Source organism: Amblyomma americanum, chromosome 4, assembly GCF_052857255.1.
Source record: "Amblyomma americanum isolate KBUSLIRL-KWMA chromosome 4, ASM5285725v1, whole genome shotgun sequence".
NCBI classification, from domain to species: domain Eukaryota; kingdom Metazoa; phylum Arthropoda; class Arachnida; order Ixodida; family Ixodidae; genus Amblyomma; species Amblyomma americanum.
Genome location: NC_135500.1, coordinates 34,524,323 through 34,543,491, shown reverse-complemented (window position 1 = coordinate 34,543,491; position 19,169 = coordinate 34,524,323). Strand labels below are relative to the sequence as shown.

The 19,169-nt window shown below is 48.6% G+C and overlaps 1 protein-coding gene across 5 annotated transcripts in view; it reads left to right on the top strand.

Annotated features, from left to right (window-relative positions):
* Sh (Potassium voltage-gated channel protein Shaker) overlaps positions 1 to 19,169 on the top strand; it is a 340,817-nt gene that overhangs the window by 315,614 nt on the left and 6,034 nt on the right. For 3 of the 5 annotated variants that reach the window (XM_077660831.1, XM_077660832.1, XM_077660834.1), the window contains exon 6: positions 12,473 to 12,567. The exons of the other annotated variants lie outside the window; for them this stretch is intronic. In XM_077660831.1, coding sequence (XP_077516957.1) covers positions 12,473 to 12,567 — 95 coding nt within the window. Of the gene's footprint in view, positions 1 to 12,472; positions 12,568 to 19,169 lie in introns of those variants that run through there. 5 annotated transcript variants of the gene reach the window in all.

The window sequence follows — 19,169 nt, the reverse complement described above, 5'->3', positions numbered from 1 at the left end:
CCTTCTGTATTTAGTGATTTTAAGTGGGACGTTTTAGACAACCCGTTTGGGAGTGATCACCTACCAGTTTTTATAAGCCTATCATCCGCACCTGCAGTCATCCCAACCAAACCACGGCGATGGAAGCTACATCTAGCTGATTGGGCGTTGTTTAGAGAAAAGTCCAGATTAGAGGACATTTACTCAGAAACACTTAGCATAGATGAAATCAATGAAATTCTTACAAAGCGTATCATCGATGCTGCACGGCTAGCTATTCCCCTGTCCACAGGCGTGGTGCGCCAGAACCACAAGGTATGGTGGACGCGAGAATGTTGGGAAGCCAAAAAACAACAAAATAAGGCCTGGGGTGTATTTCGTAGGTATCCTACTCACGAAAATCTAATAACTTTCAAAAAGGCAAAAGCTAAAGCCCGATATATACGGCGGAACGCGGAAAAAATGTCTTGGCAAAATTATGTGTCGTCCATAAACAGCTCGGTAACATCAAAAAAACTGTGGGAGCAGGTCAGAAAAGTAAATGGCAGCTATTCCCCATTCACCCTTCCTCTGCTGACGGATCCTGAATTCAGACAAGTATTAAAGAACAAGCAGACATTTTGGGGCAACATTTTTTTATAGTTTCTAGTTCTTCCCACTATACACAGTCATTCTTAAAATACAAAAACACAACCGAAAAACAAAGACTCCCTACGGCAGGCAGCACAAACGAGCCTTACAATAATTTGATTACACTTCAAGAAATACAGAGGGTACTGTCTATAGGTAAACAAACTGCACCAGGCCCCGACGAAATTCATTATGAAATGCTATCCCATCTATCTGAGCAATCTGTAGAAGTTCTGTTAAAATTTTTTAACAAAATATGGGTAGTAGGGAAAATACCAGCTGCTTGGAAAAAAGCCATTATTGTTCCATTTCTAAAACCAGGAAAGCCACCAACCTCCCCTAACAGTTACAGGCCTATAACCCTTACAAGCTGTCTTGCCAAATCTTTTGAGAGTGTTATGAATATTAGATTAATGTTTATTCTAGAATCCCGAGAGCTTCTTGATGTCCACCAATGTGGTTTTAAAAAAACATGTTCCACAGTCGACCATTTAATCCGCCTGGAAAACACAATCCGAGAGGCCTTTATACACAGACAACACTGCCTTTCAGTTTTTTTCGATATGGAGAAGGCATATGACACGACCTGGAGGTTCGGGATTCTTCGCGACCTGGCAGACCTTGGTATCCGCGGGAGGATGCTGAAATATTTGAGCGACTTTTTATCCAACCGTTCTTTCCAAGTTCGTCTCGGCGCAACCCTCTCAAATAATTTTACTCAGGAAAACGGCGTTCCTCAGGGATGCATTTTAAGTACTACATTGTTCATAGTAAAAATGAATTCTTTAACCAGTATAATTCCACAGTCCATTATGTACTCGGTCTACGTTGATGACCTTCAAATTGCGTGCACATCTTCTAGCCTGGCAACTTGTGAGAGACAACTACAACTCACAATAAACAAATTAGCACTTTGGGCAGACAGAAATGGATTTAGGTTTTCTCCACAGAAAACTGTTGCGGTTCTTTTCTCGCTGCAGAGGGGACTGCAGATTGATCCCACCCTCCACTTGAACGACACCACACTTCCAGTAAAACAAGAACACAAATTTTTAGGCTTAACTTTTGACAAAAAGCTAACGTTTCTACCACATATAAACACCCTAAAAAAGAAAGCCACCCAATCCCTGAATATACTTAAAGTACTCTCACGGAAGCGTTGGGGATCCGATAGGAGGTGCCTATTGCACATCTATCGCTCTCTAGTACGCTCTTCGTTGGACTATGGATCCATAGTGTATGGGTCTGCGAGGCCATCATACCTTAAAAAGCTAGATCCAGTACAAAACCTCGGGTTGCGCCTTTCAACTGGTGCTTACAAAACATCACCCATAAATAGCCTTCACGTAGAAGCAAACGAACCGACCCTCACCAACAGGAGAACAATGCTTACCTGTGCATACGTACTGAAAATAAGGTCGCTACCGAAACATCTTCGTTACACCATAGTTACAAAATGCCCATCCAGAACACTGTTCACCAACAAACCTCAAGCTGTAAAACCATTGCTCCTCCGCTTTGAAGAAATATGCCAAGAAATAAACATACTAGATGCACTTCCTGATGTTGCCCAGAGACCCGATAGGTTGCCACCTTGGTACTTGTTTCCTGGTGTATGCGATTTCGCACTGACACACATTCAAAAAAGACATACCCCACTGGAATATATACAGCAAGAGTTTCTTGGAGTAAGTGAAAAATACAAGAATTGCACAGATTTCTACACAGATGGATCTAAGACAGCACTCTATGTAGGGAGCGCGATAGTGCAAGGGAAATGGGAAAAAGTAGTCAGGCTGCCTCAGTGCGCTTCAATATTTACAGCAGAATGCTACGCCATTGCTCTAGCTGTAGAACAAATTTTGAAGAAAAACATACAGAACAGTGTTATCTACAGTGACTCCCTCAGCGTAATTACAGCAATAAACCCCAGAAATCCAACTGAACCCTTAATAGGAAACTTAATACATAATGTAATACGAGCTGATTCACAAGGACATACAATAAAGTTTGCTGGGTTCCCAGTCACGTGGACATCAGCGGAAATGAGAGGGCTGATGCAAGCGCCGCACTTGCCCTTAACGCAAAAATAAAACCAGTAAACATACCGCATAAAGACTGCATCAAGACAGTCCAGAATAAATTGAGAGAAAATGGCAGGCCTCTTGGGACAACGAGGTTAACAACAAGCTGCACTTTGTAAACCCGGTCCTGCGTGAATGGAAGACCTTTAGGCACCAGGAACGATTTATTGAAGTAATTTTATGTCGTCTCCGCATTGGACATACACACATTACACATAATTTCTTACTAACGAAACAAGATAAACCTAGTTGTGAAAGATGTGGAGACGAACTAACAATAAACCATATTTTATTGTCGTGTGCAAAACTCGAAAAACTAAGAAATAAGCACTTTACGAAGTTTTATAATGAATACATTTTTTTACACCCAGCGCTGCTTTTAGGCGAAAATGCCATTGTTAACATACCTTCCGTTTTTAGCTTTTTAAAAGAGGCAGATGTTCTTCAGAGACTGTAAACTTTGATCCACAGCTTTGCTTTAAAATATGATGCATTTCAGCCATTTTCTCACTCCATGAGAAGAGGGCTGAGGTGGTTATTTGAATGGTTGGGAGCCTCAGGATCCTTGCCCAGCCAAGGATGGCTACTGAAGTTATCTGACCTTCTTGAAAGCATTTATTTTTTTTTATTTTAGCCATTTATAAAATTTCTTCTTCCTCTTATTACTACCAGAACGAAATAGCAATTTAAGTCTTCTACACAACCATGTTTCCTCCCACCTACAGAAAAGTGGTCATATACCTTGAGCCTGGCGCATGATAGCCTTAGCTGCTTATGTGCCATTAAACCCAACACAACACAACCTCAGGGGCAAGCTAGGCTTAGCTCGGCGCTGCCGAGCGAGGCCGCGCTACGCGTCTGCATGGATTCTGCGTTGTCGACGACAGCTACGCGGATGCCCGCTGTGTTGCCACCTGACGCAGCCTCCACGTCCACGCAATCGTCAGCGCCTCTGGGCCTCCAGCCTGCGCTGTCTTCCGATGCTACGACTTTAGCCTGTGACATGGAATGCTCCACCTCCTCCGTGCCCGTGGCACTCCCTCAAGAAACTGTGCCCATCGCGCCAGTTCAGTATTCCCACCAAGGTCCGTCGCCAGCGTCTGAGCCTCCTCCACAGATGCCTCCCGTGAGTCAGGGCTCTCTACCGCCTGCTGCGAACTCGTTCCGCGTTACCATCAAGCCTACATTGCGCTTTGATATGACTGCCATCCCTGCTCGGAATGTTCAAGTCACAATAGACCATGCCCTTGGCTCTTCGAACTACTGCGGATTTGTCGTCCATCGCCCATCGAACACCATCACGGTAAACTTGTCATCCTTGATGGACGCCCAGAAACTTTGCGCAGTTACGCGGATCCCCCTGGATGACAGCAAGCATGTCCCGGTGCAAATATATTTTGCATCTGGTCCTGACACACTCCGCTGCATGGTTTATCATGTCGACAGCACGAGCCCTCCCGAGGAGGTGCGCGCTAATATTCGCTGCTCAACTCACGTTGTACTGCAAGCACGGCCTATGGGTCGCCGGGGCTCATACCTGCTCATCCTGCAAGGCCCGTTGACTCTCCCGAAGTACCTTACCTACTACGGTGCGATCGTCAAACCACAGCCCTTCCGACCTCGTCGTATTTTTTTGTTCTCACTGCCACAAAGGAGGACATATGCAAAATACCTGCCCTAATCCAGCAGCTGTGGCCGACATGAATGAACCAACAGTTTCCTTGTGCCCTGTGCAAATCGCCGGATCATGACATTCGCTCCCCCGCTTGTCCAAAGAAGAAGCAAGCGAAGAAGTTTCACAAGTCGCCTGCAAAAATGAATGTTCCTACAATTAAGCGCTTTAAAGCTCTCGCATGTGACGACAACGACTTCCCTGAACTTCCTTTATCTGAGCCCGCTGCTCACCATACCTCTCCTCACCAGCGTACATATGCCCAAACGGCTCACCTTCATGGATCAAATGGTACACCAAAACGTCCAGTGCATCCATCACATGTGGATACCGCAGATGAAGGCACAGCTTTAGACAATGCAATCGCGGAGGCTCGCCGCCGAATAGACGAACTCACCCAGCGCCGGGAACAGCGTCGTTCTCAATCCTCTCGAAGAATTCTAATAACTCGGGAGCAATCATCAGAGGAATCAACTATCTATAGGGTAAGCACTGGGCCACAATCAGGTGCCGACCACCTGTTAGCCGTGACTACCCCGACAGTGGATAAGATATTAGCGCTGATGAAGCAGGTGACATCCCTCATCGTGGAAGCTCTTCGGCCTCGTCATGGATAGCGCATCATCATCGGTGGTGGTGCAGTGGAACTGTCGAGGATTCGCTAATAAGGCCTCTGAAGTGAACATCCGCCTTCGCGACGGAAAGCTGAGGGCATCGGCGTTCCTACTGCAAGAGCATAATGCACTCCCACGCCTTTCAGGTTTCTGCGCATATTATTCATCCTCTATCCCTGATCGCCGTTGCACCGCCTCCTCCCTCAGCCCAGGTAAATCTGCAATTTATATTCACAGTTCAGTTCCGAAACACACCGTTCGACCTTTCACGGTGGTGCAACACACGTCAAGAGGTTTTCGCCCTTCTCGTAAAACCTGCACGCACACCCATTGTCCTAGTTTCTTTTTATAGTCGTCCTGGCTCCGCATCTCCCAATCTGGGATGGGTTCGTTTTCTACGTTCTACCAACTCGGGTATCCCTATTCTAGTTGGTGGTGACTTCAACGGCGCACACACTGCGTGGGGTTACCCATCGGATTCCTCAAGGGGTGCACACATCCAAGGGAGCTTTTCGGATCATTCCTTTCAACTTTTAAACCACTCGAGTACTTCTGCCCGCCCACGAGGTGGCCCGTATTCACCTGATTTGACTTGGTGGTTAGGCCCCGGTAACCCTCGTTGGGATGTTGATTCTGATACTTGGGGTAGCGATCACAGCCCTATTTTTATCTCCCTCACGCCTACGTGTCTACGGAAAATACGCCGCAGTGTACGACTAACGTCATGGGACTCTGTACGCGCAGACAATCATTTATCTACATTCAACCCCTCTTCAGCACTGTCTACTCTGTCTGCTGTTCTCGCTACTCACACTATTACCACTACTGTAAATGAAGACGACCCAAACGCGGACACACATCTCTTGAATCTGTAGGCTCTTCGTCGCCAGGCGGATCTTTACGCTACTCGTCACCCCGATGACCCATCGGCTCTTCCTACTCTTCACCACGCTACCGCACGGGCGCGGCGCTATGCAAAGCGGCTAGGCAGGCAACGCTGGGCAGCATGGTGTGCCCGCCTGTCCTCAACGCAGGGCAATCAACATCTTTGGAGAGTATTTCACGCCATGGCGCGCCCTTCTCAGGTTGCAGATTACACAGAGAGCATTCGCCTCGCGCTAAATGTGGATGAGGACACATTTGCACAACAAGCGGCCCGTCAATTTTTTCTTAGCCATGACTGCACCGCTACGTCTCCACCTGAGTTATCGGCTACAGAGCCCTCCGAAGGGATTACTTCTTACCTCGCCATGGCAGAGCGGCTGGCCTCCATTGAACGTTTAAAAACTACTACTACTCCCGGGCACGACGGCATACCTAACTCCTTATTCCGTAACTTGGAAGGGAGGGCTTTGCAAACCCTACTTGATACTTTTAACGAAGTGTGGCTTTCTGGCGTCATGCCGGGAGACTGGAAGCATTCTATTGTGGTTCCAATACCCAAGTCAGGTCAGCCTCCAGTATCTCTCTCGGCCCTTCGTCCAATTTCCCTTACGCCTACCATCTGCAAGCTTTATGAAAACATTCCAGCCGCGCGCTTGTCGTGGTGGCTGGAATCCCATGATTGTTATTCCCAAATTGGTTTCCGCCCATAAATTGGAACGGAGTACGGCCTTGCTACTTTGGCTGCCGACGTGCTTGACCACTCTCCGCAGAGTCACCTTGTACGAACCGTAATCGCTACAGACATAACAAAGGCGTATGATAACATCCTTCACTCTGCCATTCTTGCCTCCCTTCAAACTCTTGGTCTCCCTCACCGATTCCTCCTCTCTGTTCACGCCTTTTTAGCAAATCGAACCTTCAGCGTGCGTGCCCACGGAAAGCCCTTTGGTTACTTCACTTCCAATAGAGGAGTGCCGCAGGGTTCCGTTCTCGACCCCACATTATTTAATGTGGCTTTAATTCCTCTTGTTCGAGCCCTAGAGTCCATCCCTTCTATCCGCGTGCTTGCGTATGCCGATGATATAACATTGTGGTGCTGTCATCCAGATGCGTCTATTCATCAGTCGGTCCTTCAACACGCGCTGGATGTATTGACATCTCGCCTCCCACCTCTGAGTCTAACACTCTCTCCTATTAAATCATGTTTCATTCGAATTGGAAATAAAGCAGGCTTACGGAAAGCTCCCCCTTTAAATTTTACGGTACATAATTCTCTGTTTCCTCAGGTAGAAACTGTTCGTATTCTTGGTCTTCTCCTCCATACATCTGGGACTGGCACCCCGTGACTGACAGCCACCCGTAAATCGGCTCACGCTACTCTAGGTCTGATTCGTCGCATAGCTATGCGCTCTGGTGGCGCACGTGCTCCTACGGCCCGCCAGCTTGTACGCTCTATCCTTCAGCCACGGATAGTATATCAGGCACAATTTCAACGTCTCACCCGCAGACAGTGGGACTCCCTTAAAGCTATCAATCGTGAGGCTATGCGCGTCATAACATATCTGCCTCGTTTAACACCCATACCTGTGCTACAGGAGTTCGCCCAACTTAATACACTCAGTGAAATCATCGACCAACGGGTGGCAAATAGAGCTCGAAAACAGTCTCTCAAACTTCATCGTTTAAAGACACTTCCACCGTGGTCCTATTGCCAGCTCACTGACAATCGCCCCACTGTTTCCCCGTCGGTATCAGCAGCGTATCTGCCTGAAGGGTGCATATTATACACGGATGCATCACATTCTGCAGAGAGGGGAGTTACTGCTGTGTATAGTTCATCTCATCCGCATCTCAACTCTCGCGCGCCGTATACTGCGGATACGTGCACTCCCCTGGCATTGGAACTTCAAGCCATTTATAATGCCATTGCTTCACTTCCGCTCGTTCCAACATTCAATACAGTTCATATTTACACCGACTCCCGCGCCGAACACCGAACAGCTTAAGGCTGTTCGACGAACGTTCCAGATTTCACAATCAATTCATGTGCTCTGCGCAAAGTATCCATGTCCTGTGCGCATACACTGGATTCGCGGCCATTCCCAGGATCCACATAACATTCAAGCGGATGCTATGACTCATCTTCATACATTAGACGATCCGCCACCTTCCCCTCTTCCGCCAGATCCGTTCATGTCCCATGTTTCCGATTCCGAAGTTCTGCGCCAACGAACACGCGCTCTAATTCCTCCGAGTTCGCACCCTCTCCCCCGTAGTCTTACTCGGCAGGAGGAGGTATCCGTGCGCCGAATTCTTGCAGGGGCGGCTCTGACACCATCTGTCCGTCATCGGTGGCGTGCCAAAGATCTGCCAGCACCTGACAGGTGCCCTCTCTGTAGCGCTGCACCGGACATTTGTGATGCGCGGCACTTGTTGTGGACGTGCCCAGCGACGGCTGCTATCAGAAAACGGCTCCTCAGGGAGGTCGGCCTGCGGTGGAACCGCGAAAGTGACTACGTGAAGTGGACTATGGACAACCGTTTCATTAGCAACCTGTGCGACTACCTCAGCGCAACGGTTCTTCACTCCTTCTTTTAACTTTCAATCCCGTGCATTCCTTCCCCCCCCCCCTTCCTTTTTCAACTTATGCCTCATGGCACACTTCTCGAATAAAAAAAAACTGAGCCGTAATTTCCAAATAATATAAAGGGCATTGCATATATTTCTGAAAAAAGAAGCTGACAGTCGCTGTACTCTGGTTGTCATCGCCACTGTAGGCGAACTTAGCTGAAGAAAACCCTCTCCCAGGAAACAAAGAACAGTGTGAGCAGCAATGAAAATCACTGAATAGATCTACTACTTGCGCAACTTTCATAACTTTTTAGTTAAGGCCCTCTGTTACGGAAGTGTTCGATATCGATGAAAACGATATCCAGCTCCGTACTCTTCAGCCATAGAATGCGTGATCTGGTGTCATTTGCGACCAGAGAGTAGGTATCACAAAAAGGGGAAAATAGAAGCGGCAGAAGGCTTTGTAAAGTGATAAAATTACGAAAACTGCAGGTGTAGGAAGAGCGGTAGAGGCGCAGTCGAATTCATCGGGCTGACGACTCTCTATTGCGATTATAAAGAAAAACAAAACAGATGATTAAAATTTCCCCGCGCTTTTAGTATTGACTGCTTCGGGATACTGATTCTGTCTATACTTCCTCCTAACTATAGCCTCCCGTCATAATTCCTTCTTTGCACCCCCACCCGGCGCGATGGTTCAGTGGTTTTGGCGTTAGGCTACTGAGCCTATGGGCGCGAGATCGAGTCCTGTCCACGGCGGCCGCATTTCACAGGTGGCGACATGAATAAGACGCCCGCGTACTGTGTGATGTTAGTCCAGGTAGTGGTCAAAATTGATACGTGGCCTTCCACTGAGGTGCCTCACATACGCCACGTATAGATTCGGGACGTTAAACCCAACGCATCACTACCATACTTGTCGACGATGATGTACGGAGGGGCATGTGGCGGCCCTGCCTGCCCAGGGAGGGAAGAATTGTAGGGATGCTATCCGAGGTTTAATTTCCCAAAACTACACGTGCGTGGCATGTGAGCGCCGCCGTAGTTGAGCGCTATCCGGGTTACTTTCGACCACCACTTGGGCTATTTAACGTGCACCGACGTCGCACTCCACACGGACGTCTTAATACCGCCCTTCAAGGAGCGAAGTTTCGCTGCGAAATTCGCGCGGCACGCTGCCGCGAATTCGTCGCACAGTCCAGCATGTGAGGAAGGGCGAACGCCGCCGGCGCCATCGGGCCAGGCTGGCTAAGTTACGCAGTGCGTAGGCGTCGGAGCGATACTCTCACTACTTGTAGTGACTGCCGGGCGCAAAAGAAGCGGCTACAGCATACGGTAAAAAAAAAACGTTACGGGCACCGTCATCGTACCCTGTATTTTCTAGAAGCAGCCGGGCCAAAGTACTGCCTTGACTGCTCGTTACGTACTTTGGTTGTTGTCACATTAATTTGTTTATATATCTGTCGTAAGCTTGTTATTCACGTTCGCCTTCCAAGGCATCAGTTCACATGAGACTTAGTACAGCTGTCATGGTTCTCTGTTATTCATGCCCATTCCTGCAAGACGAAAAACCATGAATAGACGTGGCACCGTAGATTGTCGGATCATATTTACTGACATATTTGCACCGCATCGTAACTAATGATATAAATGAGATAAAAGCGATTGTAAGCATTCTATGCGCTATTTTTATTACAACGAGCGAACCATGGAGTCATATTATGCCCGGGATACATGGAGAGTTTTTGTCGGCGATTTTCGCCCGACGGCGCGCATTTGACGCCCGGCCTCGAAAAAAACGCCCGCCGCCTCCGATCTGGCCCCGCCAGATATTGACGGGCGGCGTGCGGCGAGACCGGAAGCGGCAGCCGGAGCAAGCCAATAGCAGCGCAGAAAGCCCGCTCTTCCGGTTTGGCTGCCTCCGCCGCCGCCAACATGGCCGCCATGGCCGACGAGCACTGCTGTGTTTATTGCACGGAAATGTTAATATCGTGAAAATAAATGCTTCACTAGACCTGAAATGACACTTGTTTTGGAGAACACGACCGAATCTTGGATCGAAATGCCCGCTTTTCCTCCCTGAGGCGAAGGTGCCGAAGAAAACCGCAGCCGATGGTAGCCACGGCTGAGCGAGCGTCGAAAGGTACGCGACCGCATGCCTTCGAGCACGCAAAACCTTGTAGATACCTATGCACGCGTGCTGCAATCAGTACAGTGGTGTCTAAATGAACAGTTTAGTTGTTCTAACCGAGGAGTCAGCGTCACTACTCTCAAAGAGCTCCTCGCTCAATGGTGTTTGCCACTTGTTGATCACATTGCTTTCGCGCTGAGAGATACGCGGCGCCGGGCTGCCGCTTATTCGCTCCATGTATCTCCGGCCGGGCGTCGCGCCGCCACGACATTTTCTGCCGCGCGAACATCGTCGAATAAGACGTCGCATGTATGCCGGGCTTAAGCGGGAAAATTTGCATTCACTTCACTTGAAAAGCCGCCGCGCTACGCTCAGCGTTGGCAGCTTTTTTTACAAACGACGCCTCTGGCGCTGCAAGGATATGTGCTAGCTTCGATCCTAGATTTGGTTATGTTCTATCATAAACGTGATGACTGATTCATGCTAAATTAATCGCTTGTTTTGACAACAGTTGCAAAATTAAGCTCGAATCGAGGCGAAGGCCGGCGCCTGCCACTGCGGAGGGCGAAGACGAGAACCAGGCGGGGGCTGATGCCCCTCCGCGCAAGCCAGCGGCGGACGAAAATGTCTAAGCAAGCTAGATCGGAAGCGAACACAACACACCTCCCGAGCGCTTCCCATCAAAAATCGCTTATCAGCGAACAGCCGCAGCCGATTTTCGCGCCGCGTGCGTCAAGTTCGCGCGTTGTTCGCAGGCTTTGCGCTCCTTGGAGGTCCGCCTCTATGCTTTCCACCACCACCACCGACATGCGGCCGGGTTAAGGCGTCGCGGGCTTGGGCTCGGCGGCCAAAGGCACTGAGCCACCGCGGCGGGCCGTCGTAGACAGAAGAGCTGCTGAACCACGGCGCTGCTACAGAAGTATAAATGCACGGTTTGGAGGAAGAGTTTAGCGGATGCGTGTGTGCAGGAAAAAGAAATGACCTCGGTGCCGTCACGGAAGTCAGCCTTCTATATCTGTGGGCTGCTGGCATGAGGGAACAAAGTATGGAAAGTAAAATGACAAAGGCAACATTAAAAGACCAAGAGGCCGGAAGAGGGCACAGCGAGCCAGGGAACCAACGCGAGCTAATGATGATGATCATCTTCAGCAGCCTGACTATGCCCACTGCAGGACAAAGGCTAAAATCGGGAATAAATGGGCATGGGGAAGACATGTAATATGCTAAGGGGAGATGGCCGATGGTCCCTTAAGATAACGGACTGGATTCCAAAAGCGAGAAACCGCAGCAGTGGGCGGAAAAGGGTGAAGTGTGCTAATTAGATTAGGAAGTTTGCGGGGATATATTAAGGCCGCAGTCGGAAAAGGACAGGCTTAATCGGAGAGGTATGCGAAAGACCATCAGAGGGCACGTGCTTGACCCACCCGCCGATATCAGTACCAGGCAGTGAGGCAGTCTTGCTGTACATTCGTTCCATCAGCACAGGCATCCGCATACTTTTGCCGCAGACTTAACGCTTGCCGTTGTCAGTGCGCAGCATTTGCACGTCGCCATTAACGCTAGACTTCAGGAAGCTCACATTCCCGATGACTGCACGCGTTGATCGAAGTGAACCGCAGGCATGTTCTGACTAAGGCGCCCTTGGAGATCAAAATTATTGTAAATAATCTTTAAAATGGTTAAAAAGAAGCAGTAAAGTGTGACACAAGTAAAAATAATTATAAACTAACCGAAAACTGCGTGAAATGTTTGAGTGAAATGCTTTTATTCTTCAATTACCCTTTGAAAAATAGCAACAAAACTTCATTCACTCGCAGAAATCACCCACAACAATTGCGTTGTAATAGCGGATTACTGAGTGTTGTAATCGTCTGTGGGCGTGCGCGTGTGTTATTTTCTCTTTCAGTCTTCCTTGGCTGCTCCTCTGGCCAAGGGAGTCGAGCTTACGCACAGGGGAAGCCCACCACTGCGTTCGACGTTATCTCTTCCGCGCCAGTCGAGGTGCGTACACAAGCATTTCTTCGAAACCAGAATGGCGTCGCGCGTGCTTCGCCGCGCTCCGGAGGTGCGCACATTGAGAGGGTTGGCTCCAAGGGAGATGGTGGGCAAACTGGAGAGCATAGTGAATAAAAACCTCACAGAAGGCGCGACTGCACGCAAGCAGCGGCGCGTCTGTGCACACCCGTCTTTGTCCGCGTTTTTTCGATTGCTTACGTTTTTGTCGCTTTTTTTTATTTGGCGCATGTCTTTTGCGAAAGTCGGCTGCTTCCGCAGAAGGGATGCAGAGAGAATCTTGTGGGTCATTTTTGTCTTTCCGCTCGTTTTCACTGAAGCCCTGTTTTTGTTTATTTTATTTTATGTGTTTATGTAATGTGCAAATCTATTTGGCCTTAGCAGCAAGGGCAAAGAAAAATAAAAAGAAACAATGTTTACTTCCCCTTGTATAGGTAGCAGGTTATGTAAATATTCTTAATAAGGCACAGAATGGACACATTTTGAGCGCGTCTGCGAGAATTCCAAAAATCAAAATTACACGCAAGAATTGCAAAAGGAAAATGAGTTGGCAACAGCCCTTTGTGTGCGTTTAAAATAACCTCGTTTAGGACCTGTTTGAAATATTCACTCGTGATAGCCTCTTGAGGCAGCTTTGCTTTTCCCCCTTCGTAGTCTTTCTTTCTCTTCTTCACAGAATCGCCCTGTGTCCCTTTGCCAAAACAGTCGAGTAGCAAGTTCGCCGCAGATGCTTATCTTTAGAAAGCGCGCCCTGCACTTTGCACAGCACAATGCTGCATGCTGCCGCTGATTGGGGGGTGCCAAGGCAAAAGCGGCAGAAAGCACTGCTGCCGGGTCAGAGCAGGTCTCGTGGCCGCCGCCTCGTAAGCGCATTCACAGGGACACCGGCCGGAGGGGGCCGATGCCCTGGGCCACTGGGACGACGCGGGTCGATGCGCCATGACGTCAATGTGACGTCATAGCCGCGAGCTCTTCCCCCCTCCCCCTTGAACAGTCATCGCGGTCTTGTTCCTTCCCCGCTGCCGTTCACGGAAGCTGGGCACAGGAGGCCGCCCAGAAGGGGTACCGTGATTGCCCGCTTGCAAGCTGCGGCTCACGTACGATTGCTGCTTGAGGGCACGACGTTTTGCGAGAATTTCGTCTCTTCAATAAAACAACTGCCAAGTTGAAGGGCGCTTGCTTCGCGTTAACAGTTTAGCAGTGATGACTCGTATCAAGCGAAGCACGTAAGATAAGGCTAGCAGCATGCGTAAAAAAATAATAAATACAAAGAGCAGCATGCATGCGGTAGACACTTGCAAGCATGCTTTTTGCTGACATCATTACTGTGACAGCTTCTTCCCACACTACGTGTTTGCAATTCCTAATTTCGAGCCTGAGTTACTGATACTAGGAGATTTCCTCGGCAGACCGACTTCCAGGCCCTTTTCGGCAATCGCGTCACTTTGCCAGCTTTTAAACATAACATAAGGTGGGTGCCACTGGGGCGACCAATGATACCGCATGTCAAACTAGTTGAGTCGTTATCGCAGGAATAATCGTCACGTAGTCATTATGACACTATCATTCGTCCCACGAGTTTTCCACCCACACTCGCACGCATGCGTCAAGCTTAAACTTGTACGTGGCTGTGCCGCAAACAGACTCGCAGCTTCCGTTCTCTGGTCCGCGCCAGGCAAAGCAAAGGGAATCGTCGGCACCCATGTGCCACGGCGAAGGAGCGGGGTCACCGGCGGGCGAAGCCGCCGTGGCACGCGAACGGCACGGAGCCAGCCGCTGTCCATTCGATGAGCGCGCAGGACGGCCACGTTGGGCGGAATATCCCCCTCTCATCCTTTGTCTCATTTTTGCCTTCACCAGTAGGGCTGTTACTTCCAAATTGCGCACGAAAATAAATTTGATTCATTGATTCCCTATTGCAATTCCGTTCAAGATTTTCTGGGGAAAATGATAATCATTTAACTGGGAGATTTCTCACTGCGTGTTAATTTTGAAAACTTGGGACTTTTCATCCCGCACAGCGCTCTCAGTAAGTGGACGTTTTTTGTGCATTTCATCTGCAGCAGGATGCACCCGTTAAAATGCCGGTAACAGAGCACGACAGCGCGGACTCAGCAGCCGAACGCCATCGCCTTCGAGGCTTAATTTAAAGGGGACAGTAAATTCGATGACACGGGAAAATGCGCAGGCTTGATATTCTTTCATAGAAGCGACTTTTTCCGTACTCATGCAAACTCGGAAGTTCAGCGCAGCAGCACGGCTTGTCGCTTTCTGCTGCTCATGGCACATGCTTCATTCATTTACGGGATTCCGGAGACCCCAGAGTGAAGCCACACCGAAGGGTCTTCAAATAATTGCATTAAAGCTCTCTCGCGTCAGACCACGCTTCGCCGGACGACGACGAACAAGTTCCACCTCAGACTGGGTCTGTGCAAGTTTGTAACGCATGTTGGACCCCGCGACCCCCCGTTTGTAGGCACGTCCGAACAACGACCACTTGAAGCGAGAATGCATTTAACGTCTTCGTATCGCCCTGGCCACGAATATCTGTCCGTCCGTCCGCACTGCTAGAAAGCTCCCGAAAGCAAAATGAAGACGAAATACTTTCACATCCCACCGATGTTTGAAGTCTTCGCCATTTGAGTGCGCAACCAGAAGCATGTGTGCCGCTCGCTCTAAGCTGCTCGGTTATCGTCGCAACGCATCTGTACTTGCATCTACGAGGCAGTTCAACTTGCAGAAACCAGTGGTCTACAATGAGCGCTGTTTAGCCTTGGGTGCATGCAGACTCGCAGCGCATAGAAAAGGAAAACGCGTCCAAGTGACACAAGCACAGGATGGACGCCATACGTGAGCCGCGAAAAAAAAATGCGTGCGCCGCTTCGATGGAAGAGGAAGACAAGGAAGAAGAATATCGAGAAGACGAGATCGTGCCATTAATTAAAGAGAAACCAGAAGGCGTCACAGGAGGCAAAAAGTGATTCTTCGGAAAATCCCGGTCGGCATTTGGGAAGGAAGGATGATTGAGATTCGCTTGTGAAGATGACCTAGAGCAAAGTCAATGGCATCAACATCGAAAGAACCTTCCAATGTACCGGGTCACATGTGAAGACCCGCCATAGGTACAACGCCATGTTTACCAGAGTACATGAATGAACTTTTCGTCCTCGCAGTAGGTCTTCAAGAAGAGAGTGTCAGACAACGAAACAAACCCACTCGTAAAAATTTCTTGTCCGCAATGAGCAAGCAACAAGCGGGATATTCTTGTCAGTATCGTGAAGCTGCGTTCTACACCAAACGTTTCAGTCTATTGATTGAATGAGACTCGTATGCTTGACATTTACAGCCGAAAGCCCTTCTGTTGCTATTCTGCAAAGCATGCTTTTTTTGCATTGTTTCAGTGTTTTGGGCAAAGCGAACTTTAAAACGCACAGCTATAGCGTTTGCACGTCGGCAGTACGTTACAGAACAAAAAGCGATAAATGGGTGTGGATGCCTTTTAACATATATACTGAAGACTGTAGGCCTGCAGTTGCGAAGCTTACTCAAATTTTACAGAAAAACAGATAAACATAGGCACCACTAATTGCAGAGTTCACATCACCAGCGTTCGCGCTCTGCATCCCGATCTTGGGATTATGCCACAGCCAAGACCACATCGGGCCACAGGAAAATCAGCCTCGTATTATAGGGACACTGAAATTAAAGACTGTGCCGGGATAATCTGGCAGCGGCTGGCACAGTACAGGGTCAATTGGAGAGATATGGGAGAGGCCTTTGCCCTGCAGTGGGCGTAGTCAGGCTGATGATGGTGATGAAGAAAACTCCATCAAGTTTCTGCTTTCTTTAAAAAATGAATCCTATGCCTTTTTCTGGCTAGGTTGATGTCTGACCAACAGCTAAAGGGTGCATCTATTGCTAAGAAAATGCATATTAAACTTTTCCTGCCGCTCGATTGAAACTCCTGACGTCTACACCGTAAAGGACTCGGTGATCGCTGTTTTGAATTAAATGGTGGTGTAGCATAGCCTCTGGGATTCGTAGCTGAAAATTTTCGACACAGTGCACCTTACTTGCGACATCAGCCGTTGGTGACGACTCCAGTATTTAATCTGATGACCTTTTAAGGCTTTTCTGTTCCTTTCATTTCCGCAGTACATCATTTTTTCTTTCCGATGCGTCTTTCTGCGCCGTGCGGGACACCTCAGCACGGCACGTCTGCAGGCAGCCTTCGTGTTGACATTCCCGTCGCGATGAACAAAAATTATCTGTCCGAGTTTGCGCCGTGTTCTGTGTGTGTGTGTGTGTGTGTGTGTGTGTGTGTGTGTGTGTGTGTGTGTGTGTGTGTGTGTGTGTGTGTGTGTGTGTGTGTGTGTGTGTGTGTGTGTGTGTGTGTGTGTGTGTGTGTGTGTGTGTGTGTGTGTGTGTGTGTGTGTGTGTGTGTGTGTGTGTGTGTGTGTGTGTGTGTGTGTGTGTGTGTGTGTGTGTGTGTGTGTGTGTGTGTGTGTGTGTGTGTGTGTGTGTGTGTGTGTGTGTGTGTGTGTGTGTGTGTGTGTGTGTGTGTGTGTGTGTGTGTGTGTGTGTGTGTGTGTGTGTGCGTGCGTGCGTGCGTGCGTGCGTGCGTGCGTGCGTGCGTGCGTGCGTGCGTGCGCGTGCGTGCGTGCGTGCGTGCGTGCGTGCGTGCGTGCGTGCGTGCGTGCGTGCGCGCGCGCGCGCGCGCCTCGCAGAAGGTCGGCTCACACTTTCCGCAGCTCTTTTCATTTGCAGCGCCGCTGTTCACTCGGCCGGCGCTAATGACGGAGGAGATTGACTCGGAGGCGAGTCATTCGCGCGGCCACGCTCCGCTCTCGTCCCCCGCCCCTTCTTCCAGCCCCGAGCAATTAGAACGATGGTCAGTGGCACGCCACTGCGTCGGAATACTGCTCCCTTGTCTGCAGAAACGAGAGGGGGAATTATACGCGCCTCCAGAGTAGCTGCTAAGATCACTTCGCGTACATTTATTTATTTATTTTATTTATTTATTCAATACTGCCAGCCTCCATTTGGTGGCCAAGGCAGGAGCGGTACAAGGATACATCGTACATCGCGACAAAACAAAGCAAGTAACTATTCTTTTTTTTTTCAGTGAACGCTTTCGGGCTCTTTTGTTTTAAGTACTGGTTTTTCTCATTTCGAGCTCTTTGTCTTTCACGTATATATCTTGTTCAGACGGATTATTTCCCTTTGTATTATGCCGTGCATAAAAGGATCGCGAAAACGCGACAAACGCCGATGCAAAGAATGGTTTCGCTTGGATAGCGGCTTGAATAACGCGTCCCTGAATTTTGACTTGCCACTTGCATTGGCCGGTTTTCTCTTCAAACTATGAGCCGCAGCACAATCTGGGAATTCATCAGCAATCCGAATGAATTATCCGTGTTCAAGCGTTCATATTGTCCGGCCCGTGTTATGCTTTCGCGATAGTATGTAGTTTTCCCGCACTGCATACGCACTGATAACTCTGAGACTAGCACTGGCGTTTCCCTCTTTTCTTGGGCTCCTTGCTGGGACGAGCAACGATCACACGATGGCCTAAAGTGAATCGGCGAATTAGTTTTGTCTGTGGTAAATGTAAAACCTGAGCGTTACAATGCTCTCCAGGGCATGAAACATTTCCGTTGCTCCATGGACGTGCTCCATACACCGCCCGAAGAGCCCGTGTGGTGGTGGCCGAGGCATTGATCGAAGAGTGGCAGCCATTAGGGCTGAGTTCGTTGAATTATCAATAAATCAGTTAATGAATCAATAAATAAATCAGTCAATCAACTTCTATCCTTTTATTTCTTTTTTAAAGGAGAAGTACTGAGAACTAAAAGCAAGCTATAAAACAACTTGACGGTATCCCAACCCCTTTCGGATTGGCAAAACAGCATGGTGACAGCCAGCGACCTGCAGTCTAGCAGACAAGTGGACAAACCCGTTATAATGTATCAGCTAACGAAGAATAAATGCGAAGGAGAGCAAAAATGAGTAGTAAAATACATATGAGCAGCATAACGAGCAACGATGTTTTATTTTAAAACAGAACGGCGTGCAGTTTGACAGGGACAACGAGGGAGACACGACACAGACGAGCGCTGACTTGCAACTGATGTTTATTGCTTGGAACGAGGAATATATACGAGGAATATATATATATATATATATATATATATATATATATATATATATATATATATATATATATATATATATATATATATATATATACAAAAGACAGCTGCGTCCGCAGCCCCTCTTTGTTCATTGCTTCCAAAGAACTGGCATTTTTAGTAGGGGGGGGGGGGGGGGAATGATGATCTTAGTTATCTCCTTTGTTCTGTGCGGCATGTGTGAATGATTGTGAATCTATGAATAGTCGTTTCGTTTTCTTTTTGTTGGAACTGTATATATATTCCTCGTTCCCAGCAATAAACATCAGCTTCAAGTCAGCGCTCGTCTGTGTCGTGTCTCCCTCGTTGTCCCTGTCAAACTGCGCGCGGTTCTGTCTAAAATGGCTTGCCAACTCGCCCAAGCTTCCGTTTTAACGAGCAATGATGAACAGGAACGAT